The sequence below is a fragment of the Canis lupus genome, chromosome 12 (genome assembly GCF_003254725.2).
Source record: "Canis lupus dingo isolate Sandy chromosome 12, ASM325472v2, whole genome shotgun sequence".
Lineage (NCBI taxonomy): Eukaryota > Metazoa > Chordata > Mammalia > Carnivora > Canidae > Canis > Canis lupus.
Window position 1 is genome coordinate 8,383,784 of NC_064254.1, and position 25,788 is coordinate 8,409,571.

General features: G+C 45.8%; 1 protein-coding gene and 1 long non-coding RNA gene across 21 annotated transcripts in view; one reads left to right on the forward strand and one right to left on the reverse strand.

The window, feature by feature from the left end:
- The window catches only part of KIF6 (kinesin family member 6), a 380,576-nt gene that overhangs the window by 35,334 nt on the left and 319,454 nt on the right, over positions 1 to 25,788 (reverse strand). For all 19 annotated transcript variants that reach the window (XM_025418669.3, XM_025418662.3, XM_025418671.3 and 16 more), the window contains one exon: positions 15,740 to 15,790. In XM_025418669.3, coding sequence (XP_025274454.3) covers positions 15,740 to 15,790 — 51 coding nt within the window. The remainder of the gene's footprint in view (positions 1 to 15,739; positions 15,791 to 25,788) is intronic.
- The window catches only part of LOC118350412 (uncharacterized), a 36,193-nt gene continuing 27,945 nt past the window's right edge, over positions 17,541 to 25,788 (forward strand). Inside the window, exons 1-2 of one of the 2 annotated variants that reach the window (XR_004804163.2) lie at positions 17,541 to 17,667; positions 17,834 to 19,062. This is a non-coding gene — a long non-coding RNA (uncharacterized LOC118350412). Of the gene's footprint in view, positions 17,668 to 17,725; positions 19,063 to 25,788 lie in introns of those variants that run through there. The other variant, XR_004804162.2, reaches the window with a different exon arrangement.

Sequence of the window (25,788 nt, forward strand, 5' to 3'; positions counted from 1 at the left end):
GACCTTGTAGACAGTAGACAAAATGTGAGATACCCACCGCAGGGCTGCTCAGATGGGTCAGGTACCTCCTGTGTCTTATCTTAGACAATTTTCACAGCCCCACGACAGATGGGGAAACTGAGCTCAGGGGAAATAGTCTGCCCAGGATCACACTGCCAGTAAAGAGAGCTGGGGTCAGGACCCGCCTCTGTCTCACTTCAAAGCTGGTGTTTTTTCCTCTGGAAGTGATTCTGATAATGAAGGAAGCCCTGGGGCAGATCACTGAAGTCTGTATTGACTTGTCCTCGCATTTGAAGGCAGGCGATGCCCTTTTTCTGTGAATGCCTTTCAGATCTGGGGCTGGGGCGGAGAGAAAGCCCCAGCCTCTCCCGGAGTGCTGACCTGTGAAGACTGCCCTTTACTAACTGAAACCATGGCCCGAAGCCTGATCCCACTTGGTATTTGCTGCTTGCCTGCTGGGTGTTGAGGAAGCGTCCTTAGGCACTGTCCTTTCCCGAGTCCCGCCGCCCTCGGAATACCCAGGGCCAGCCTGCTCTTCTCCTGGACTCTGTGCTAGGAGCCCTAGGTAAGGCAATATTGAAGTGTCCAACGACGTGCCAGAGCCACGAGGTGCCAGAGCCAAAAGGGCTTCCAGAGGCTTCTGTAGAGCAAAGGTTAAGGGGCCTGACATGGCGGTTGCTGGTCCCCCCAGTGCCCTGAGTGGAAGGAAGCCATGAGTGATATGGCCCTACCAGGGCAGACAAGGCCTCAGGGCCAGGGAGCCACTGCAGCCAGTCTCCTCAGCTATCCAATAATAATTCATTTGCTGAACACCCACTCTGGGCCTTTTGGGGCTAAACTATCTCACAGAGTCATAGATCACTCAGCCTCACCTGTTTGAGAGGTCACCGTGTCTATTCTTAGGGAGATTGATGGTGTCAGTAGCTCAATTACCACAATGGTCAGCAGCTCAGAGGCAAGGATTCCAGCTTTCCAATCAGACCATTTCCTGTTTAATGGCTCAAATTTATTGTCAGCTGGAGTGATCACACGCTGACAGGCACTCAGAGCCACCATCCATCTTGGTGTGGATTTTCTAACACCTTAGCTGCCTGTGGCAGGCTCAGGCTTAAGGGTGTGATGAATACCCTGTGAACACGTGGCTGTGGCCGATAATCTCTCGGGCACACCCCCACAGCCACAGGTCCAGCTGCCGTCCCCCCAGGGAGTGGCCATGCTTTAGTCCAAGCAGAACCGTTGAGTAAGCCTTTGTAGAGCCAAACGCAGACCTGGACACTTCCTATAGAAAGCCATCTGCCGTCTCCTGCTGCCCGAGCAACCTCCCCTGTTCTACCCTGGGCCTCTCTCTGCCCAAAATCACACCCCTGGGAGGGCGGCCCCTCTCCTTCTGCATCTGCCTCTCCTCTTCCTCGGTGTTCCCTCTGGAGGAGGCGAAGAGTGCGGAGGGTCAGCGTGCACAGGGTCCCTGTGGGCTTGCAGGCACACCCCAGGAGCATACTGCAGATGCACGAAAGACATTCCTAGTGCCACTGCTTGCTTCAGCTTGGTACAGGTTCCCCACTGCAGTCACCTCTGTTGACACAGGAACTCTTCTCTCTCTCCATACAACTTTCTGCTGGAGCCCCAGATCCATCTATGGTTTGCAGTCAGTATTCTCTGGTTGTAACCACTCAGATCCTGGCATGGGGACTTTCCTTCAGAGGGTCCAGATGCTGCTCCTGCCTCCTTTCCCTGGCCCATTGAGGCTCCTTCACTCCTCAGAGGCGAGCTCACATTTCTGAACACAAGGTTTCTCTCAAAGCTGGAGTACCCTGGTAAGCCTGTCACTGCAGCCTCACTGACCAGTAGTGACCACAGGCCTTGGTCTGAGTGGCTTTTCAGATGGAAGTTAGCAAGAACCTTGGCATCCCTAAAACCCAGTTACATCTTTGTCACACTGGAACAAGCCATTCTGGAGTGTTCTCAGGACACATGTGACCTTGTGGGAAGGCAGTTTCTCTCGTGCCTGCAAAAGTGAGCATGGGCCTTCCTCTTATAAAAACCCCTAATGGTGATGGTTACTGGGATCTGGTCAATTCTTCTGGCTGGCTTACAAGAGACATTTCAGGACGTTAGGAACTGAGTTGAGGATCCTTAATAAAACCGTCTCCTGCCACTTTTAGAAAACTTATCTGCTACTAGCCAATTTGTAAATCGGTCTGCTCCTTTCAAAAAAATTTTATTACATAGTAGAGTCAAAAGTGAGTTTTGAGACAGGCCACACAGTAGAACTGGCACATTTTCAAAGTGCAATGGCAAGAGCTTGCAAGACAACCAAAATACCCCACATCAAGAAAAGTGCCAAAAGAAATTTTTGAAGGGAATTTCTTTAAACAAAGTTAGCAGTTTATATCTAGCCCATTTTATCCTCTTTACTAGGGGTGATGTATATGGAGGTTCTTCTGCTTCCTTCAAAGGTCTTGAGGGGGTTTGAAGACCACTCAGAAAGGCTTGGTAAGAATCCTTAGAAATTTGTGCATGTGTGTGGGGTGTGTGCCATGTGCGTGTGTGTGTGTGCACACACAGTGGACAGAAATCTGATTCCCACTCAAGAACTCTCAAGCAGGGTATGGGCTGATGTGCCAGGAGCAAGACCAGAGAGTTGTCACTGTGCTCTCATAGAAACAATGTGGAAGTGTAGCTATTCCCATCATGGCTGATTTCAAGCTACCAACATGATGTTCCTGAATCAGCTCTCGAGGCCTCTGTGAGCTGGCGTTGGCATACCACTTACGCCCTCTAGCACTCACTTAGAACACAGATCCTTTTTAATAGGGTCACCCAGAGGGGTGAGGGATCTAAGGAGAGAGAAACCTGGCAGTGGACCACAGGATGCTTGGGGGCTGAGCCCTGTGCTTATCTGTTTTGCACCCCTAAGTGGCTCCCCCACACCTGCCCTGTCTTCTACTCTCCTGCTACTTGCCCCAGGAGATGGCTGGTGGAATAACAGGCTTCCTTACTACCCCTTGCCTTCCAGCTGGGCTCAGCCAGTGGTGAGCATGGGCAAGTGACTGGAGGGGTCGAGGGGAGAGAGGCTGAAATGCCATGAGCTGGATGCACTGCTTGACTAAAGGCTGTAGCTCCGATCAGATGGCCTGAGCCTTTCTGCAGAGCCCTTTCTGTCTTCAGGTCCTGGTAACTGCACTTCTTGCCCCCTTGGGTCTAGGGGCAGCAATGCTTCTTGCCCTGCTGTTGTTGTCACAACCTCTGTGTTTCCCTGCATTCTGCTAACACCTTTGTCGATAGGCTTTTATTTAACTCTCTTTCCAATACCTAATTTGATTTTTTTTTTTTAAAGAGAGAGAGAGTGAGCAGAGGGGAGAGGCAGAGGAAGAGAGAGAATCATAAGCAGGCTCCACCTCAGGGCACAGCCTTATCTGGGTTCAATCTCATGACCTGAGTTGAAATCAAGAGTCAGACGCTTAACCGACTGAGCCACCCAGGTGCCCCACCTAATTTGAGTAATCTGCTTTGTATTTTGATCCTGAGCCACAAAGGCTCAAAGTGGGTAAACCATTGTCCAAAAAAGGTACACTGCATCAAGGCAAGGGACCTCTAGGGACCCATGAAGTTCCTCAAGTGAGGAAGAGTCAGCTTGGAACATCTCCTGGGCCCAAAGAACTTGCAGACATGTTACAAAGTACCAGTCAAGTGAGATCTTTACCAGCTGCCTTTCCTCCTTCTCTCCAACTCCTTCTTGGAGTCAGGGGAAATTGAGTTCAGTAGGCTGCGAGAGGAAGTGTCTTAGAAAGAGAAGGAGCTCACTCTATCCCTTTCCTCTTTGCAGTTGGCCTCACCCAGGGAAAAGGAGAGAACTCTTAGCTTTGAGTGAAATTTGAATTGTTGAGATTGTAGTTATCAATATAGAATGACCAATATTTTTTGGTTCTTACTTGTTTTGTTTGTAAATAACAGCGAATGAGCATCTGAGTTGCTGAGCTATCCAATTTGCATCCAAGGACGAGGCCAAATTGTCCCCATTGCAAGGACATAAAAAGTGAAAGAACAACAAAAGGTGGCCTTGCAAGCGCCTCCCCTGCATTGTTCATGTGTCAGGCACATCATCTTTAGCTCTTAAGTCCCTCCTAGTGGATACAAGGCACCTAGAGAAGGAACTGAGAAGTGGTAAATTTTCTGTTCTCATTTTTAAGTAAAATGCTCCTGACCCAAACAGTAGTGAGGAAGTGAAGGTTAATCAGAAATGAATCGGGATTTAGTTTTTACGACCACTTCTATCATGGGGATTCCACCACACAGTAATTTTTGTTTGATCTCTGAATCCTTGGAATCTAATCCTTCATCAAGTTCTGGAAATTATTATAAACTATTTCAAACACGAAAAAGTTTAGAGAGTGTTATAAATAACACCCACATACAGCCTCCGTATTTTGAAAAATCTCGATAGTGCACCACACGTGCTTTGGTGTGTATGCATGTGTGTTTGAATGAGAACGTTGCAAAGCTGGGGAAGGCCTCCTTAGCATCCCCTTCCATCCACTATCCCTGCCCCCCAAAGGTAACACTGTCCTGATGGTGCTGCAGACCTTCCCTTCCTGCTGGCACATTCTCAGCCTTTATCTCTAACATCCCTTAAAATTACTTCATTACTTAGCTATTTCTTGACCTAAGAGAAGGTGACAGAGGTGTTCTCTTTGTAAGTTTTTGTTGGACTGTACATGTGTATATACGTTTTCTGTACTTATGTTATCTTGCACCATAACACAAAGCTCCCACTCCCCTCCCCTGATACACAGTATTGACGATTTTGGAATTTACATAAATGGCATTATTCCACATATCTTTCAGCGATTGTCTTTCTTGCAATCATCATTGTGTTTCTGAGATTTATTCATATTACTACATGTAGTTCTAGTTTACTCATCTTGAATCCTCTATGGTGTTCTATTTTATGAATATATCATATGATATGAATATATCATAACTATAGCTCATTTAATCTGTCTGCCTATCCAGGGGATCTTTGTGTTATCTTTTGTTCTTCTTTTTGTTTGTTTGGCTGTTTGCTATGATAAAAATGATGCTGGTTGTCTGTTGGTAGGTCTTCCCCAAACTCATCATCAATTTCTTTGGGGAAATGAGCTTTTGGGGAAATGAATCTTACTCAGCTCCATTACTCATGCAACAAAATCATTCCTAGGGAACACCAAGATCTGTCCTGGGCTGGCACAAATGGTGATTTTTATTACTTGTGCCAGCTGGAAGGGCCAGCTGGAGGGCCAGCCGGAGGGCCAGCCACAATATGTTTTAGCCTAGCAGATGACATCAAGAGGCCAGAATTTTGTCTTCTAGATATTTGACTGTGTATATGTTCATTATGTTTATTGTATGTTATATATGTTTGTTATATATCTGTATACGATTGTCTTTATATTTGTGTTCCCCAACATTTGTATGTTGAGATCAAATTCCCAATGCAATGGTATTTGGAGGTGAGGCTTTTGGAAGGTAATTAGGTCATGGGGATGGAGCCCTCGTGAAACCCTTATAAAAAGGGGTCAGAGATCTAGCTCACTCCTTTTTTGCTGTGTGAGGACACAATGAGAAGTTGGCACTCTGTGACCCAGTGAGGGCCCCTCACTAGAACCAGCGTACTGTCACCCTAATCTCCAGCTTCTAGCCCCTGGAACTTTGAAAAAATTAATTTTTGTTGTTAATCTCGCACCTAGTCTATGGAATGTTGTTATAGCAGCTCCGACTGACTAGGGCATTGATCAAATGCTTAATTCATTCAAAGTAGCATCCACGGTTCTCCACATTTGCATGATGGATAAAATGGCCCTGGCAACTGGTAACAGGATCATCCTTAATTTAGTGCTCAGTGGGAGAGACAGTGGCTGTATTTTTCATGGTAGAGTGATTAGTGGTGCCTGTGAACACCTGTGGGTGGAGAGACAAGGTGAATGTGGAAATGTGGTGACCTCCATGAGTTATGCCAACTGGTGCTGTTGGCCCAGAGCTGTGGCAGGGGGCCATGTCTGCTGCATGGGCATCTGGTTGTCTGGTCCTGGTCCTCAAAGTCAGGTTCATGATGATTTGCTGAGCATCTACTCTGTACTTGGCTCCATCATATACACATCTTAACTGGCACTCAGAGCAGCCCTGGGGAGCTGATCTTCTCTTGTGGACAAGGAAATGGAAATTCAAGAAGATTGATGGACCAAGGTCACATGGCTAGCAAATGGTAGAGGCACGATTCAAGCAGGGCCCTCCTGATTCCAAGGCAAATGTTCTTTTACTAAACTATAGCTGCAGTTCAAGGCTGATATCCAGAGCCTCCTTCTGTTCTCCAGAATGGCTGGTGAGGAAGTCTGAACTACCCAAAGGGACTTGAGCCTTGGTAAATGGGAACTCAGCAGGGAAATGGGGTAGGGACTCCTCACTTCTAGGCTCCATCTTGAGCCTGGGAATCCGGCCAAATTTGGCCTCATGTCACTGATGCCGGTCCTATATTCATAAGCAACCGTGGATTAGAATTGAATCAGGTGGTGAGACTTTATCACTGGTCTAACAGAGCCAACTGAGTCCTTCTGGAGCCAAATGAGATACCATCTCAGCCTTTGAGGCAGCTGCTTCCTTTACATTCTGTCTTACTCCAGGGGTCAATATTTTGATCACTCCTTTCTGAGAGGATGAAGGCACTTCTAATCCAAGCCCTTATGCATCTCCTCATCAAGTCTACATTTCCTGCATGTCTTAAGGAGGTCTGCATTCACAAAGAGGTAAAATCATGGCACCTGAGGGCTGAGGAGTGTTAGATTCACTTGTTCATTCAACAGGCAATCAGCAAAACGCCAGCTCAGTTTCAGGATGCGCTGGGCACAGGATGTCCCTTGGTACAACTGCTACATTTTATAGATGTTGGAACGTAGGCACAGATCAAACACTTATGGAGGACCTACTGTGTGCCAATTACTGTACTCAGTGTTGGGGAAATAAAGATCCTCTGTCCAGTGGGGAGAAGATCACATAATTATCATACAATGTGGTGGGTCTTATCCTAGAGGTACAGAGCTCTGTGTGAGTCCAGAGGAAACTCAGCTAGTTCTGGGGAGGGAAGCTGGGAATATGCCTCTGGAAATGTCTTAAAGCCACAAGGTCTGAAGGAAGATGTGCTAAGAGCTGCAGAACCTTTTCTCAAACAAAGGCTTCATGGCAAAAAGAGAAACAAGTTGCTTTGGGTGAATCAGGGTGGGCAAAATCCTGGGGCCCTGCTGCTTGCACACTGGCTCCCCTCACCCTTGCCTCACACTCCCTAAGAACACGTAGGTCCCAGAGAACCCATTCTGAAAACCACTGAGCTAGAGAATGCAGTTCTATCCCAATCAGTGGCTCCTCTCCAAAGCCTGGACCTCCTGGTTTCACATACTGTCTGGATCACACTAGGTGTTCGGTGAAGTCTGATAAATGAATGGATGACACTTTGGCCTTTTGCTTTCTCTCAAGTTTGGTGCCCAAGGCGGCAGAATTCTAAAAAGGCAATGCAAGATTCAGTCTTAAAAAACAGATTGGAGAGTAGCAGGGATTGTACCACAGACCACAGTGGGAATTCTATTCAGGAGAAGAGAACCCCTCAGCAGACTCCAAGCTGGAACAACATAGTAGAATTGGCAGCCTCTGGTCTTGGTGGCTCTCCCAACCCTTCTCAAGGCCCCTACTGGGGACATGGAGCTGTCCGTGCCCCATTTTCAGGGTCAACATGGAGCTGTTGCTGCCCCATTTTCAGGGTTAGGTAGTGCATATCACCCAGTGGCAATCCAAAGATCCAGGTGGCACTGCAGCCACAGAGAACTGTTCTTGGGTACTTCGTTGTTCAAAGATCTCTGCTCCTGAGGTGGTGAGAGGGATACAGGAGAGAGGAGAGGAGAACTAGTATTCAAGAGGCTAGTATTGGGGATCCCTGGGTGGCGCAGTGGTTTGGTGCCTGCCTTTGGCGCAGGGCGCGATCCTGGAGACCCGGGATCGAATCCCACGTCGGGCTCCCAGTGCATGGAGCCTGCTTCTCCCTCTGCCTGTGTCTCTGCCTCTCTCTCTCTCTGTGACTATCATAAATAAAAAAAAAAAAAAAAAAAGAGGCTAGTATTGGGGGCGGGTGGGATCTCAGATGCATTTGGAACCTTGGCATGCGGATGTCATGTTCATGGATGTTTATTTATTAATCATTATTGTTTCTATCTTCTGTAACAGTATATAAAAAACATGCCTACAAATAGAGGCAATGAAACATTCTAGTAGGTTATGTTTACACAGAAGTTGGGTCAAGGGGTAAAGGCAGAGAAAGGTGTGGAGTTACCCAACATGGACAGCTTGTGAGCTTCTCAAGGGCACTGATCTCCCCACTTCCATCTATCACAGAACAACAGAATTAACTGACCACCAGCCCACAAGGGGCCAGGCCAGTCTGCATGGCAAGTGATCAGTGTGCAGCTCCCTGGGGCAGCATCATATCTCAGTGGGCAATGTCTGTAGCAGATTTACTCAGACAGCCAGACATTCTGGAGGCCCTCCCTGAGCCTGGGCCAGAAGCATGTGTACCCAGAGGAACAGTCCAGCACAGGGCAAGTGGGCAAGGGATTGAGAGTGGGGTGATACAGATTATGTACTCCTCAGTCAGTTAGAAATGCTGAAGAAGGGATCCCTGGGTGGCGCAGCGGTTTGGCGCCTGCCTTTGGCCCAGGGCGTGATCCTGGAGACCCGGGATCGAATCCCACATCGGGCTCCCGGTGCATGGAGCCTGCTTCTCCCTCTGCCTATGTCTCTGCCTCTCTCTCTCTCTCTGTGACTATCATAAATAAATAAAAATTAAAAAAAAAAGTTAAAAAAAATAATTATTAAAAAAAAAAAAAGAAATTCTGAAGAACTAGAATGACTGCTTTGGGGGCTTTCTTTTCCTAAGAGGCCTCTTTGACCCAAACTTCCTTGTTCAAAAATATTCAGTGGCTCAACTGCCCATAAGATAAATGCTCAGATTCAAGGTGTTCAGTGAACTGGCCCAACTCACCATTTTAGATTTTTCTCTCCACTACTTCAGATAACTGCTCAATAAAGTCCTCTCCCTCTACCCTCCACACACAAAAACACGTACCTCATGTATACCTACCCACACAAAACCTACACATCATGTGTCCCTACATACACAGACTCCCACCTACACCCACACTGACACACCATTCCCATACCATATATACACACACCCCACATATCCCCACACACCCCCCACCAATACCACATACACCCTACATACCCCTGATAAATGAATGGGGCATTCATCACACATGCCCCACATACATCTGACCACCATGCACACATACCACACACACACACAGACACTACCAACTTCCACATGACAACTGCCTCCCCACTCTTCTCTGAGGTTCTGACTCCTGCCCATTCCTCATGGTTCAGCCTAGACTGTGGCCCTGGTGACAAATGTCAGGGGCCACTTCCTCTGGTAAGTTCTCAAAACTCTCACGGCTTGTCTCTCTCACCTGACACATTTCATATACTGATAGTGCCACGTGTCTCTTAAATCTGAATTACAGGCATTTTGTAGAGTTTTGATTGTGAGCAGAACAACAGCCTGTCACTGATCAAATATTGCTCAAAAGAGACAGTTAAGAGAGAGGCAATAGCCCATATTCCCTGCCCCGGCTTCTCTTGGTTTTATTCTTGTTCTGTGAAACCATAAGAAAGCAGAGTACCTGGAGCAGATTACCTCGGCCACTCACATAAATGTTTTCAATGAGTTATGCTTTAATGTCAGGCTTCTTGCTTTTATAGAGGGTCGATAGAAGAATAATCTGGTATAACAACATTTCGGCATCTTTTGTAAGACTGCAGTTGAAGACATCGTTCACTGTGTCACTCAGTGTCTTTTAATAAGAATCTGAACAATAAATTCTGGTTTTTATGTTTAGTTCCAGGAAGAAATTCTATTTCTGTGGATAAATTAGTACGCTTCCTGTTGTCAGAAAATGAAACCTATGTAACTCCGGGTACTTCTCATTTTGCTTGGTGGCTAAATAAGAGACAGCCAAATTTATTGCCTCTGTATTGTAATTGGCTCAGCGGTGGTGTCCAGAAGCACTTACTCCTTCTACTTCTTTTAAATGGACTTATTTTATGTTCAAATGTCTCTTTATACTTTTGCAAGATGTGTGAGTCTGGAAGTTATCTGGGGAAGCATTGATTTGGCCTATTTATTGCCTGCGCTGGCCGGTAGTGGTACAGAGATGAATTTGATTGCACCCAGCTTTCCAGGAGCTCACCTTTCAGCATGGAGAAGATAGCCATGAAAATACACACTACAAAATAAGGCTGGTGCCTTCTGGAGGCATGTGAGGCTGGAGGACCGGCCAGGCTTGGGGAGAAGGGGCTAGGTAAGGTTTTATGGCAGAGGCCACGGTTGAGCTGGTTTGGGGCTACAGTAGAAAGAGGGTAGTGAATAGGATAATATATGTAACTAAATCCAAAATTAGGTAAAGAATTCCCTTTTAATGTGTATTTCCTCTTATGCTGGCTAGGGTAGAAATCCTTTGAGGGCAGGCATTGGATCTGTGTCCCTCTGTGAACTGAGGTGCAGTAGAGGGGTTATGCACGGGCTCTGGACACACGTGTTCATTGCATCCCTGAGCTGAACAAAGTTAGGCAGGTTCACTTAACCCTTTTGGGATTTAACTCTAAAATGAGGATAACAGTAGTATCTCCCTCATGGGGATTCCAGAAGCAATAAAGAAAAAACTACACATAAAGAACTTAGACCCAGGTCTCGCACATGCCAAGTTCTCAAGGATCATTTGCAAATCAAACTTCAATTAAAAAAAAAAAAAGGAAAAAAAAAACATTTGCTGATCAGCCTTATCTGCATTACTGCCTTCAGGGCGATACAATAAAGGGGGGAACCATACACAACTAAATGCAGCAAAGTACTCTCAACTCAACCAACTGAATCTAGTTCAATTAATATCCTCTCCAAATGATGTCTCATTAAAAACTGTGTTGTTTTCTTGTTTCCTGAAATGGTGTGTGGGAGTAGGCCCTCCTCTAAGATAGGAGGAACATTTGTTTGTCGATGATATTCATATAACTGGTCATTGACATTTCTCTTAAAGGAACTGAGACTCTGGCTGTTACACCCAGGGGCCCCCTGGGCCGAGGGCTTCTCCTGCCCCACATCTGTCTTCCCTGGTTTCCCTGTCCCCTCACCTTCTAAAAGACCAGGGTTCCCTGGGTAGGCAGTAAATGAAAAGAGAACCATCATCTAGATATTCAGCTAGGAAGAGGAAGAGTCTTCATAAGAGCACACACATATGCACAAAACTGACCTTTCAATGGCACTTATCTGGATGCCCAAGCTATCGTGATAAATGTTGGACAACCAGTTCTCTGGGAAAAAAGCACCCCAATTTATAATAACATTTGTCAACTTCTGTGGTGTAAATAGTCCCAGTGGGCTGGTTTCAAGCTGCCACTGTGATGTCACTGCATGTGGAATCGGGAAGAGATGCACAGTAGTAAACCTTAAGACAGTATTTCCATGATACAAGTATAGTAGTAGTAAGTAACCTCAAGAGCTGTGATAATAATAAAACATAGTAAACAACAGGTGGTCTCCAACTTATGATGGTCTGACTTAGGATTTTTTGGCTTTAGGATGGTGCAAAAGTCATACTCATTTAGGAGGAACCACACTTTGAATTTTGACTTTTGACTTTTTCCCAGGATAGCAATAGGCCACATGATAGGCTTTTGTGATCCTGGGCAGTGGCAGGGGGCCACAGCCCCTAGGCTGCTATGTAAACAACTAATAGACTCACAACCATCCCGTACCCATACAACCATTCTGTTTTTCACTTTCAATACAGAATTCAATCAATTACACGAGCTACTCAACACTTAATTATAAACTGGGCTTAGAGTTAGACAATTTTGCCCAACTGTAGGTTAATGTAAGTATTCTGAGCATGTTTAAAGTAGGCTAGGCTTTTGGTGGGGACTGGTGACTTGGGGACCCTACTCTTCTGCCATCTTGCCCCGCCTCTGCCGGGACACCTGCACCCCAATGTTTATAGCAGCAATGTCCACAATAGCCAAACTGTGGAAGGAGCCTCGGTGTCCATCGAAAGATGAATGGATAAAGAAGATGCGGTTTATGTATACAATGGAATATTCCTCAGCCATTAGAAATGACAAACACCCACCGTTTGCTTCGATGTGGGTGGAACTGGAGGGTATTATGCTGAGTGAAATAAGTCAATCGGAGAAGGACAAACATTATATGGTCTCATTCATTTGGGGAATATAAAAAATAGTGAAAGGGAATAAAGGGGAAAGGAGAAAAAATGAGTGGGAAATATCAGAAAGGGAGACAGAACATGAGAGACTCCTAACTCTGGGAAACAAACTAGGGGTGGTAGAAAGGGAGGTGGACGGGGGGTGGGGGTGACTGGGTGATGGGCACTGAGGGGGGCATTTGATGGGATGAGCACTGGGTGTTATTCTATATGTTGGCAAATTGAACACCAATAAAAACTAAATTTATAAAAAAAATAAAGTAGGCTAGGCTAAGCTAGATGTTTTGTAGGTTAGGTGTATTAAGTGCATTTTCAAATTAACAATATTTTCAACTGATGATGGGGTTATCAGGATGTAACTCCATTGTAAGTTGAGGAAGATCTGTCATTAGGAAGTGATAAATTTTGAGAATTTATTGCCTTTGTTTTTAAATATGATTTATTTAATTATAATTTTCTATAGTTTAATTTTTAAAAGAGATTTATTTATCTACTTGAGAGAGCAAGCGAGCATGTACACTCTCATAGGGAAGGGGCGAGAGGCAAAGGGAGAGGGAGGGAGAATCTTATGCAGATTCCCCACTGAGGCCAGAGCCCTATGCGGGGCTTGACCCCATGACCCTAAGATTATGACCTGAGCCGAAATCAAGAGTTGGATGCTTAACTGGCTGAGCCACCCAGGCACCCTTCTAAAATTTAATTTTTAGCAACAGCTGTGTCTTACCATAGCTTTCCAAATTTCCAAAATGGTAATGGTTGCTCCTCCAATAGGTGTGGAGCTGGCTCCAGCGCATCACTGGATCTGGATTTCCTCCGCCAATCTACAGCCTCTTCCATATGGAAGAGCGTCTCTTCTGTCACCATTAAATCTTTGCTCCTCTGAGATACAAGATTGCCTTTATATACGTTTTCTTGGGCATGCATCCACTCATACACACATAGATCTATTCTTATGCAAAATACACAAATAAACCTCTCCTGCTCAGTACCCCGAACTTAGCCCAGAACAACCAACCAACGTGACCTACACTTTCATGGAAACTCAGGAACATCAAGGCAAAAGAAAGAAACAATACCAAAAGGGAATACTTAAAACGGAGGGAAAGTAGAGAGAAGGAGACAAAGGAAAGAACAGAGAGCAGACAGGGCAAGAGCAAATGTCATCACTGCCCCATTCCTTCGTCAGAAGCCCCAACCACAGAACACCAGGATCTACTCAACACCAAATATACTGAGCTGCTCTGGGTCTCACCGGAGCCCTGCGTCCTGGCCCTCAGACCCAACGCCAGCCTGAAGGGTGAGGGTTTAGGCAGGAAATGGCTCTATAAACAATCTGATGCAATGAGAGCTTTCCCTCCATGAAAAGAATTCTGAAATGTGGTCGCCAGGGGACACATGAGCGCTGGCGGTTCCAGAGCTCTATCAGAACAAGCTCCAGAGAAGTTTGGACTAAAAACATGGCATTTAAGCTCAAAATGGCAGCTGGGAGATGTTAACACTTCTTCTCTAATTGGGATAGTATGCTTTTAAAATAAATAGGTATTTCAAATGCTCTTAATTAGACTTCCATCCAGAGTGCTTTTCGTTTGAAGTCTGCTGATTACTTCAGGCAAAGCTGGGCCCTGTTGAACCTGACACCTGCTGTAATTCAGGAGAAGGCTCCCTGGGAGATGCGCAGAATTACAGAGAGGACATGCAGCCATTTCCCAAAGGTCCGGGACTGTCTGGGACCGGGGGTCAGAGAGGTTGGAGCATCTCTCATCCTGAAAGCCTCTGAAATTGACCAGGGGCTTCCGGTCATTGTCTCTAGTCACTCAGCATCATGATGCTAGAGAAAAGGCAGACGGCAGCCCTCAGATGCAGGGCATGGTGGCAGTCCTTAGGGATGACGCCCCATCCAGTGACCTACTCGTGAGGCCCGAGGGTCACCTTGGCACAACTGCCCAGCCAGAGGTCTTTATGCCCTTCCCTAGCCCAGTCCCATGAGTTGGGGCCCGGGGGGAGTTCTGGTTGCTTCCTGAGGAGTATCTCAGCTCTGATTCTCTGCCTGCATCTCTGGCAATGGGAGGGCGGGCCTGGCATGTTGATCTGACCTCTGAGTGCCAGGGCCAATGGTGGGAAGCTCAAGCTCGGGTCAGTGTGCCTCAGGCTTCGTGGTTCTATGTTGGATGCAACCAGTGGCTATGTGATGTGATCATTATTATTACTGAAACTAAACAACCCACCTTCCTAATAATCCAAATTACTGGCATTCAGTGGGTCATCTTTATGACCCTAGGGCTCTCCTCCATCTTCCCTCTAGAGGTCCTGGGTGCTAGACTTCTCTAACAGCAGGTCATTGCAGGGGCCAGGCCACCTCAAGGGGAACCCTTTGTGTGGAACACACAAATTGCTTATTTCATCAGATCTCTCTAAGTGCTTGGGCTCAGGCCAACTGGAGAGGAAACAAGGTGGTTGTGCTCTGGACACATGCCCGATCAGCCTTTCTTGGAGCTGAACTATGGGACTCCCAGGTGATTTCCTTGGGTCCTCTAGCAAAAGGGGGCATTTTCTGGGCATCTGAGTGGCTCAGTGGTTGAGCATCTGCGTTTGGCTCAGGTCGTGACCTGGGATCGAGTCCTGCATCAGGCTCCCTGCAGGGAGCCTGCTTCTCCCTCTGCCTTTGTCTCTGATTCTCTCTGTGTGTCTCTCATGAATAAATAAATAAAATCTAAAAAGGGGGGGGCATTTTCTACAGCTGTCCATTGCTTGAGAGGTGCCAAGGTCTTCTTTGGGCATCACTGTGTTGATTAGTGTTTGGATTATTAATGTATTAAGTGAGTCCATCATTGTTGGCGGTGAATAGCATGGGTGCTAAGAGCACCAGGTGTGGACTCAGAGACCTGGGTTCAAATCTTAGTTTCAACACTTCCTAGCCATGTGATCCTGGGCAAGTCATTGAATTGCCCTCACCCAGAAACATGCACTCACTTCTTTGGACAGTCACGAGGCAGAAAAGAGACTGTGCACACACTGTAGTGCACGGGGTGGGGGGGTGTGGTTCAGAAAACAGTAGCTGTTCTCATCACCAATGGTTGCATGAGTATTAGTTGGAGTAGCTCTGGAAAGTTCAGAGTAGAGCCTTGAGGAGCGGGACATGGGGTGAACTCGGGTTGAGGTTAGGGGGAGAGGTCAGGAGGAGGAGGCAACAGCTGGGAGCAAGCACACAGGACGGGGGTAACTGGCCCCAGAGGGGAGGGGCATCCAAAGGAGGTTTGCACTGACTGCAAATCTTGCCTTCCTTAACATTCTTGAGGGTTCTAGATGGATTATCTTTCAGTGGGGTCTAGGTTTCTGAGACCACACAGCTTGGATTACCTTCACCTTCTTCCTGTGCACTCTGTACCCACCTAGAGCTACTTGCTGCATATGCCTCTGGGTGATTTCTTCCTTCAGGCGACCTGTCAGACACAAAAGAAAGCCACTAGTGAGTTTCCTACAGGCTGGAGGAAGACTTTTCCTCAGAAGCGTGTTGCAAGTATCAAAACAAAACACAACACACACACACACACACACACACGCACACAAAACCCAAGGTAGAGTAAGGAAGACAAAAGTGGGCATAGCTTCCAAAATGAGCCCTCCATGCACTGGATGGTGTTGGAAAAATAGGCTGCTGTGCTGGTGCCTTGGCTCATCAATGCGAATATACATTTCACTTTGGGGTTCAATTAATCTTTGGGTTCAGTTATCTTAGTCTGTCACTCATAACCTTCTTTAGGGCCTTGGTCTCTTTAGTAGTTCTATTATTAATGAAAGAGGAGGCAGGATTTGATCTTTTAATAATTTACTGGGTTACTTTTAAATCTACTTTTTTGTCTTAAGTTGTGTGAAACTGTGTCAAGTAAAAAAAATGGTGATTTTAGTCAATGATAACCTTAATATGAACACAGCAGTTCATCATTTACTGTGAAACTTATATTATTTTAGGTTGCACTAATAAAGGTATAGTGTGTAGTTGAAGGGAGGTGATGGTGATGGATGGACTCTGAATATGCATTCTGTGGTGGTTAGACCACAGCTGGCATTTGTTCTGGGAGCGACTCTTCATAAAATATGTTAGTAAAATAGATATAGGGGATCCCTGGGTGGCTCAGCGGTTTGGTGCCTGTCTTCAGCCCAGGGCGTGGCCCTGGAATCTCGGGATTGAGTCCCATGTCGGGCTCCCTGCGTGGAGCCTGCTTCTCCCTCTGCCTGGGTCTCTGCCTCTCTCTCTCTCTCTCTCTGAATGAATAAATAAATAAAATCTTAAAAAAATAGATATATGTATAGAAAATGCTGAGGGGTCTAAAACCATGCCATATGAGAAATATTTGAGGTGATCTGAGGTGTTTAGATAGAGAAGAAAAGACATGGAGAGAGAAGAGGCTCAGAGATAATGGCTGTTTACAAATCTGAACAGAGTTGGGGTGCCTGGGTGGCTCAGTTGCCTAAGTGTCTGCCTAGGCTCAGGTCATGATCTCAGGGTTCTGGGATTGAACCTCATGTCAAAATCCCTGCTCAGCGGGGAGTCTGCTTCGCCCTCTGCCTCTGCCCCTCCACCCTGTTCATGCGTGTCTTCTCTCTCTTTCTCTCTCTCTCTGTCTCTCTCTCTCAAATAAATAAATACAATCTTCATAGAAATTTTTTAAAAATCTGAAAATTGTCATTTGGATGAAAGAACAGATTTATTTTTGACTTACTCCCGGGGGCAGAAGTCAAGTTGAAGACAGACAGACAAGGGGCTCAGTAAGAGGAAGAAATAGTTCACAATGAGGATTGTCTCAACATGGATTAAGTTGTCTCAAGCTGGACTACATTTGCCCGCAGAGCAGGGGGTCCCTTCCCGACAGTGCTCAAGCAGAGGCTGTGTGACAGTGTGTGGAGTGTGAGAGCGAGGACCCTTGCCCCACGTAGGACTTGAGGCGAAGTGACCTCCAGGGCTCCTCCAGCTCTTTATAATTCTATGATTTCATCCTTGAAGGGGGGGAGTGAAGTCACACCCCCCTGCCCCACCCCCACCCTCACCCCGGGGGCTTGTTTATATCTAAGGGCTCAGCACACTTGCTAAAATGTCAGAGCTGTCTGGGTCACATGTCCCATTTGGGAGATGCGATCCGGCCACTGGGGACCCCGAGAAAGCCTGGGAACTTCACTGCTCCCTTGTCTAATGCATTCCTTTCTTCACATAAAGTACATCTGACACCTCAAAGGCTGAGGTTCTGAAAGATGAGGGGACAATGATGCAGTCACAGGAGACCCTGTCACTCACTGAACCTTCTAGAACACCTCTAGAATGGTATGTATGACTGGGAGGGACTGCAGAGGTCATTCATTTTAACATTCCTGCCCAATTCAGCAACCCCCGTTATTACTTGTATGGCTTGTATGCATCCAGGCTGTTCCACTGATGGAGCTATATATAGGCAATTATTGATGTGATGTTGACATTTGCTTCCCCGTAGCTTCCAGATTTGGACCTCGTCGGTTCTCTGGAACAGCACAGAAGAAGGATCCTCTCTTATTGGCAGTGGGGATCTGGAGATGCCATGATTTCCCCACTTGGACTTGTCCTCTCTGGATTAAAGTTCAGCAGCAACTTCAGTCCCAGTTGGAAGCCACTGTTTTCTGGTGTGCTGGAGTGCAAGTTTGCACCGTGCCTTCCACGTGTCCCCACTGGAGAGGACTGTGCACAGAGAGGAAGCCAGGGATGGGGCATAAGCAGTGCCTATGCACCCTAATTCCAAGTGGGGGAGGGTAAGAATTTAGGGAATGCATTGGGGAAAGGGGAGTGCGAGAAGTGGAAATCTGGCCCAAGGGTGAGAACTGGACCAGCCTGGCACCAACAGTAAAATGACTTGAAACCCAGGCCAGCCACAGCCACAGATGGGGTCTTGTCCCCACTCTGAGCAATATGACCTTTATTATCTACATCAGCAATGGACAGAAGATGGGGGACCGGTGGTGGCGGTGCTGGGCTGAGATTCCAGTCTACGTCCTACACTGCTGAATTGAGTTGTAAAGAAGCATAGCACATGCGTTTTTCAAATAAGAGGAAGTAGTGCTGTGACAAATGCAACACACCATTTAGACATGACTCTTGATTTAGAGGAGGTCATTAAGGGCTTTCTCAAGCCCACAGCAGGGACGGCCAATGCCGCTGTGGTGCCTGGCCTGTGTCCTGGGTATCTGGCATAGGCGCCTTACACGATGAGCCTCTTCTGTGCCTGGCTGCCTCCTTCCTGGTGAGACCAGATGGGGATTTGCTCCTTGGGAGGACACACTGGGCTGCGTTCCTCCTTGAGAAACTATGTCCCCGATGAGACTCCCGACAGCCCGTCTGCCTGACCATGGGCCGCCTCAATGATATGTCTTCTCAACTATGTGCCTCCCAACCTCATACCTTAATCCTGTAGGTTCTCAGTCTCGGATGTCATGATTTTGCCCTGCTCCCATTGGAATGACTCACCGGGCTCCCTTCTCCAAACCCCGGCGAAGCTGTTTTGCAATGCTTAGGGATAAAGATTCTCCATGGCCCCCAGCTTGGGAAGAGCTGCTCACTAAATAAGGAGGGGGATTTGTCACCAGGAATGCCAGTTCCATAAGCTCCACAAACAAAAATACCTACTCTCAGGACAATGAGCCATCTCGAGGGGACCACAGGCAGGTCTTTATAATGCACATATTGATAAAGGTAGGTTAAGAATGTGTGTATGGATGTTCAGTTTTGGTGAATTGGCTAACGTTGCCTACCACATGATGAGTTTTTTGAGATCTTCCCAAACAAACTTCTAAAAATAGCCTTATGGCTGACACCTTATTGCATTTTCTAACACAGTCATTCTTCATGTGAAGATAACAGTCTCTGCAATCGGCTAGATTTTGCAGTTCTACAGGTTTTGGCAAAAGATGTTGAGGGGAAAAGCAGAATTCACTCAGCATGCAGCTTGCTGTCATTAGCATGGTGATAAATTTGCTGGTTTTGGCCTGGGTTCCTGGACACATCCCCATCCCGAGGTATGGTAAAGAGATGAAACAGAAACAGAGAACTCCCAGCCTGAGGCAGGAGATGGTCAGGGAGGGAAGCCGGGGCACAGGGAGAGGCTCTGCTGGTAGGAGAGTGCTGGTAATTAGTAATTTGGTTTCCAGTAACTCACAACAGCACATGCCAGGAACACCTCCCCCCACCCTTTCTGATTCATTGATTGACAGAGTGGGGGTGTTAGCAGGGGGTGGTGGGGTACTTGGAACCTGCCACCACCCATGGGGAGCTCCAGTGGAGACACATGACCTTAGAAAACGCCACACGTGAGGTAATGTGGTGTAGAGTTTTCCTGTACCAAGTAGTTCATATAAAAATACTATTATCATGCAGAAGCAACAGTTATTTTTTACAATCATAGTCTTTTGTATAAAACAATTTTCCTTAAGCTTCACATTTTATTTTGCATGTCTGTTAGTTTGAAATTGTTCACTAAGTAAAAGCTGCTTGGCTGATCCAGAACAGAGCTCTTCACTTTTGACTCCCCCTCTATGGCCGTCTGCAGGCTGCCTGCACAATTTCTGTGATGCAGTTCCTACTGAGGATGTTGACATCACTTCCAGGCAGTAAATATTCCTTGCTCGTGCACTATATGCTAAGTCCTGTGTTCTAAGTGCTGTGTGAAATATACAAACCTTAACTAAGAAGTCTCTTCTAGTCCAAAAAAGTTAGCATGATACACGGGACCACAAACAGGGGGCCCGCGTGCTCTTCCTTGGAAAAGCTGGACCCATGGCAGACCTTGTTCTTCCCTCATGGATGGTTTGCTTTCCTGCTGAGCCTGAGTTTGGCTCTTCAACACAGCACTTTGGGCAGCTATAACCAGTCACTGGGAGTTGGCCTTGAGATGAAGCAAACCTCTTTGCCATTTTGGTTAAACTGGAAGATAATTACAAACTTGTAGGTCTAGCAGAGTTAAGTCCAAATCCCAAGTCTGCTACTTCTAGTAGGGCAGGTTACTTAACATCTCTAAGCCTCCATTTTATCATTGGAAAAATGGGTTATAATAAAATAACTGGAATTACATGATGAGATGAGCACTCGGTATTATACTATAAGTTGGTAAACTGAATTTAAATAAACTAAAAAAAGAAAAAAAGAAAAAATAACTGGGATAATATCTGTTTTTACCATGTGTTAGCATATGTGATACACCAGACTGGTTTTGGGCATGAGGGCACTCTCAGACATACTGAAAGGACATTATATTCATAAGATGACAGGACCAAAGGGCAAGTGCCTAATGTTAAATCAGTGGTAGACACAAGTTTAGAGGAGGAAAGGTGGGTTAGTGGCATTAGGAAAGGCATCATTACTAGTGGTGAGCCTTGGGTGGATTCTGAGGAGAGCAGAGGTGTTAAGGTGAGGGTGGGGAAGGCACCGCAGTCAATGAGAACCGTGGGGGCCACAGGGTGGAGAGGCCAGGCATATACTCGTTTGGGGGAAACATTGGAAGGGAAGGCTTGAATGGAGGAGTAAAGCTGGGGTAAGACTAGAGTCCAGGGTCCTAGGGCCCCAGGTCCATTACTCTGGACTCCAGTGAAAATCTGAAATCTGTCCTTCTATTTGACTATACTACTGTAGTATCTCAGTAAAATCAAATTAAACTTCAGTAGCAGGATTAGGGTGTGGGGAGAGGACACAGAATGATGTTGCCTGCCTGAGGGGCCTCTTTGAAAGGAAGGTCTAGCAAGTGGGTCTGAATTCAGAGTGTGGATTTCAGTGGTGACGTGGATGCCAGTTTCTTTGTACTCTAACACAGACGACTGTGATTACTGAAAGGTTAGACTCCCTAAAGACCGTTTGTAAGGCTATTTGTAAAATTAATGGGCCTAGCATAATTTATGTGTATAATCCTTAGATGAATTTCCAACAAACAGGAGTATGAAAATCCTTTGAAGTCTTAAAATCAGGCACATTCATCTCCTCCTTGCTAATATCCCTTTCATCAGGTTGTATCTAAACTTGTTTGTATGATTTGAAAATCAATTGAGGGAGAACCCACCTCTTCCCACCATAGCAAAGGTGGATAACATGAAGAGAATATTCAGACGACTTGGCTGGATTAGCTTTTGAGACAGATTTCTGAAGACCAGAAGTGGGACAGAAATGCAGAATGGTCAGAAGAGCCTAAGCTTGCAGCAGGCAGGGCTCCAGGGCCAGAAACAGGGAAGTGACTCGAAGTACACCATGCAAGATAGTCTGAAGCTGCAGGGTGGGAAGAGAGTCCCTTGCCACCCCACCTGTGACCAAAAGGGGGCTGAAGAGAAAAAAGGTGTTGCTACATGTTGCCTAGGGCTATGATTCACACCCTACTGCAAGCCCACAGAGGAAGAAGGGAACCAACTCCGCTTCTCTCAGTTGCAACACTGAGTTGCCCACTGAGGCTCTGCCCAGATGGGCCATATCCAAATATCACTGTAGAACAGTTACTCCAAATTGTCTTCCAGATTGGGGGCCAGGATAGAGATAGAGATGGATAAGCACAAATGGACAGAGGGAAAGAGAAAGAAATAAAAATGTGTTTCATTAAAAAGGGACCTGCCCACAAAAATGCCAAAATGTATGAATAAATCTAATGCTAAAAAAAAGATAGTAAAATTAATAGCTGGAACATGAATTCATTAGAGATGAAAGTAATTTTCTGGATAGACAGATACAGACATTTATTGATGCAGACTCACAAAGGGTTGAATTAGTCTTACTCTTTAGTTAATGGCACATTATCCTTGTCAGTATGGATAAAGCCCTGCACATATGTAGGTGTGTGTGTGTGTGTGTGTATATCTATGTATGCATATATGTGTGAGTATATATATATGTGTGCATGTGTGTGGGTGTATTTAACCCTATGCCTATATTCCATCTCCAATTCCCTTTCCCTTATGCCTCTAACAGGTGACCATTCTAATCAGTTTGATGTATACTCTTTTATAGTATATATTCTTATAATTCATGTTAAAGTTTTTTGTGCAATTTTTAAGCTATGAAAGCAATACTGTGCTACAGATCCCATTCTGTTTCTTATTTATTTACCAGTACTGTGTTTCTGACATCTACCCATTTTGTTAGTCCTCAATTTCTAACTACTAGATACATCACATAGTGTGTACCCTAACATTTTACTCGCCTTCCCCGAGGGTAGAACAACTGGGCTGCCTCCCACTTCCACTAACACAAGCAGTGTTATAATAGTCATGCTGGAACATGAAGTCTTGCAGGCCCGTGAGAGACACCCCTGCTGGGTCTCAGCAGATCTATATTAATTTGAGGCGCTCCCTCCATAATGATGGTACCACTAGAGACAGACTTCAAAATAAGTATGATAAGAATACTCAAAGAGATTAATGACAGCTTAAGTTTTCTTTAAAAAGAATAAGAAATCATATGACAAATAGGTATGAATAAGAATGAAACAAGAATAGACGGACAGGAAAAATGTTTAGAAATGAAAAATAGAGTCATTGGCACAAACAATCAAGAACATAGAAGGAATGAATAAGGGAATAAACCCCAGACTGGATATGCATATATTTTTAAAATATTTATTTATTTATTTAGAGTGCTAGTGGGGGGAGGGGCAGAAGGAGAGAGAGAGAGAGAGAGAGAGTCTTAAGCAGGCTCCACACTGAGCATAGAGCTTAATGTAGGGCTCCATTACTTGATCCTGAGATCATAATCTGAGCCAAAATCATGAGTCGGATGCTTAATTGACTGAGCCAACCAGCCCCCCCTAGGCTGGACATATTTTAAAGGTGAATTAGTGATTGAAAAGATAATATGGAAAAGTCACCCCACACCCACCCCAAACATGGAACAGAGAGCAAGACAGAAATGGGAAAAGGCAGTTAAAAGTCCCAGAGGGGAGACTGAGAGGCTTTGTCACATATCTGACAAGAGTTCTAAAAGAAGGGGGGGCTTCTGGGTGACTCAGCTGGTTAAGTGTCTGCCTTTGGCTCAGGTCATGATCTTGGGGTCCTGGGATCAAGTTTAGGCTCCCTGCTCAGCAGGTAGTTCGCTCTCTCTCTCTCTCAAATAAATCTTTGTCCCCCCCCCCCCCAAAAAAAAAGAGTTCTAGAAGAAGGGAAGTAGGCATGGTAAAGAAGCAGGATTGGAGGAGACAGCAGGTGTGCTTTCCCAGAACTGTAGAAAAATGTAAGCCATTGGGTTGCAAGTGCTCTTGGAGCATGGAGCAGTGCAAATAAAGACAAATCCAGCCCTGGACCCATCACCGTGCAACTGCAGACCTTCAGGGAAGAAGAGCCACTGGCCCCGGCTGCCAGGGGACCTGCAGCAGAACTCCTTGGACAGCAGCCCACATCTCAATCACAGCAAGGGGTGCCAGGACAATGGAGAGAAGCAACTGTCAACCTGAATTTTATACATAGTCCAATTTTCATTCATTGATGAAAGCACAGTAAAGACATTTTCTGTTATAAGAGGACTAAGAGCATTTACCACCCACAGATACCACTCCCCAAAAAGGGGTCAACTGAGAGGCAACCAATCATGGAGATTCAGTACATGGACTCTGGAGCCAGGTGCCCTCATTTGCGTACCAGCTGGGTACCAACTGTGCACCATTGTGCAAGCTACTGAATGGCTTGTGCCTCAGTTTCCTCATTTACAAAACAGGGATGGTACTAGTATCTGCTGTGAGGACTGAATTAGGTCAATATGTAATGTGCTTAGAAGAGTGCCTGGGATATAAGAACTGTGTAAGTATAAAAAGCTACTATGATGATCAGCAAGAAGAAAAATTAACATAGAGAAATATGTAGGAAAAAGAACCAGTGATGAGTATAAAAAGAAATAGATATTTAAGTAAGAATACTTAACTGTTGATCATAAAATCTTTCTATGTCTGTATATGAAAACTAAAACTTGAAGCCATAATAACAAGATAGAGATAAGTTGAGGGGATGATCAATGAGGAGGTGGGTAGGTAGAAGGTATATTTGCAATAACTACAGACATTGTTAATAGTTACTTTTAAACTCTAGAAGAATAAATACATACTATAACAACCAAATCAATAGGAGATCAGAAAAAAGGCAGCGGGGAGGACTACAGGCATGGAATGCTAAAATTTTAATAATTCAGTAGAGCAGGAAAGGAGGAAAAGGAAGCAAAGAAGACAATGGGGGAAAAAGGGCATGGATGGTTCTGTGTTTGGTCAAACAGTCGCGAGAGCCTTATATATGTGTGTATATAACTCTGTGTGTGGCACACACACACATGTATGTGGCCATATGAACATGTAGATAATTTTATTTTTAATTAATTAATTAATTAGTTTTTGAGCATACACATGTGGGGTGGGGCAAGGGGCGAGGCAGAGGGTGAAGGAGAGAGAATCCTAAGCAGTCTCTACACTCAGCACGGAGCCTGACTCGGGGCTCCATCTCATTATCCTGAGCCAAAATCAAGAGTCAGGACATCCAACCTATTGAGGCACTCAGGCACCCCTGAGCATGGAGGTATGGTGAATGGACACCTATAAAGCTGTTACAGAGGGTTGCCTGAGGGTGGAGGATGAATCAGGTAGGAGAGGTAGGAGCCAAGCAAGATGAAAGAAAAATGGTACGAATGATTTAGGATTTATGTAAAAGTCTCCTTATGTATATTTATAAAAAGAAATTAAAATTTAAAAACCACTGCAATTTGTTTCCTTGAGAAGGGATGGGATGTTACTACAGCATGCTGACAATCTCGACTGGGTACCTGTCCTGTGTGCTGATGGAAAACATTCAGGGCCTGAGTCCTGGGCTCAGGCCCTGGGCTACCCCAGGGCTGTAGCGAATGCGGGCTTCCAGCTTATCTGTCAGAAGTCTGTCGTTGCACAGAACTGCGTGCAAGAAAGGTGAGGGTGGAAGATGGAGAGTCAGAGGAAGCCCAGAATGGGAGCAGTAACCCAAGGGCTTTCCACCGGCTTGGGCTACGGGAGGCCCCAGAGAAGCCTTCAGCACTCCCTGGGATCGGGGAGGACGGATCCTTTCCTGGATTCCCTAAAGAGAAAGGTTCAGTGACAGGGCACTGCGTGGGAGACCAGGAATGGCCTAAATGCCGGGCAAATGTTTTTAAGCCTTCTCATTCCAACATGACATTTCAATTCTCCAGATTCCAAGACTTTTCTTCTACTTGGTAACATTATTAAGTCATGGAGAGAGGAAGAAAAGCAGCTCATCCTTAATATCAATAATTTCAAGACAAACACATTGTAACCTGCCTTGATTTTCCCCACCGGGATTTTCTCAAGAGCCCCCCCATCACCTTGGCCCTATCTCTCAGAGGAGGATATGCTCCATAATTGATGAGCATTTCAGCTCAGGATGAAAACACCAGACAGCAGTCTGGGCTTCAAGACAGCTCCTTTCT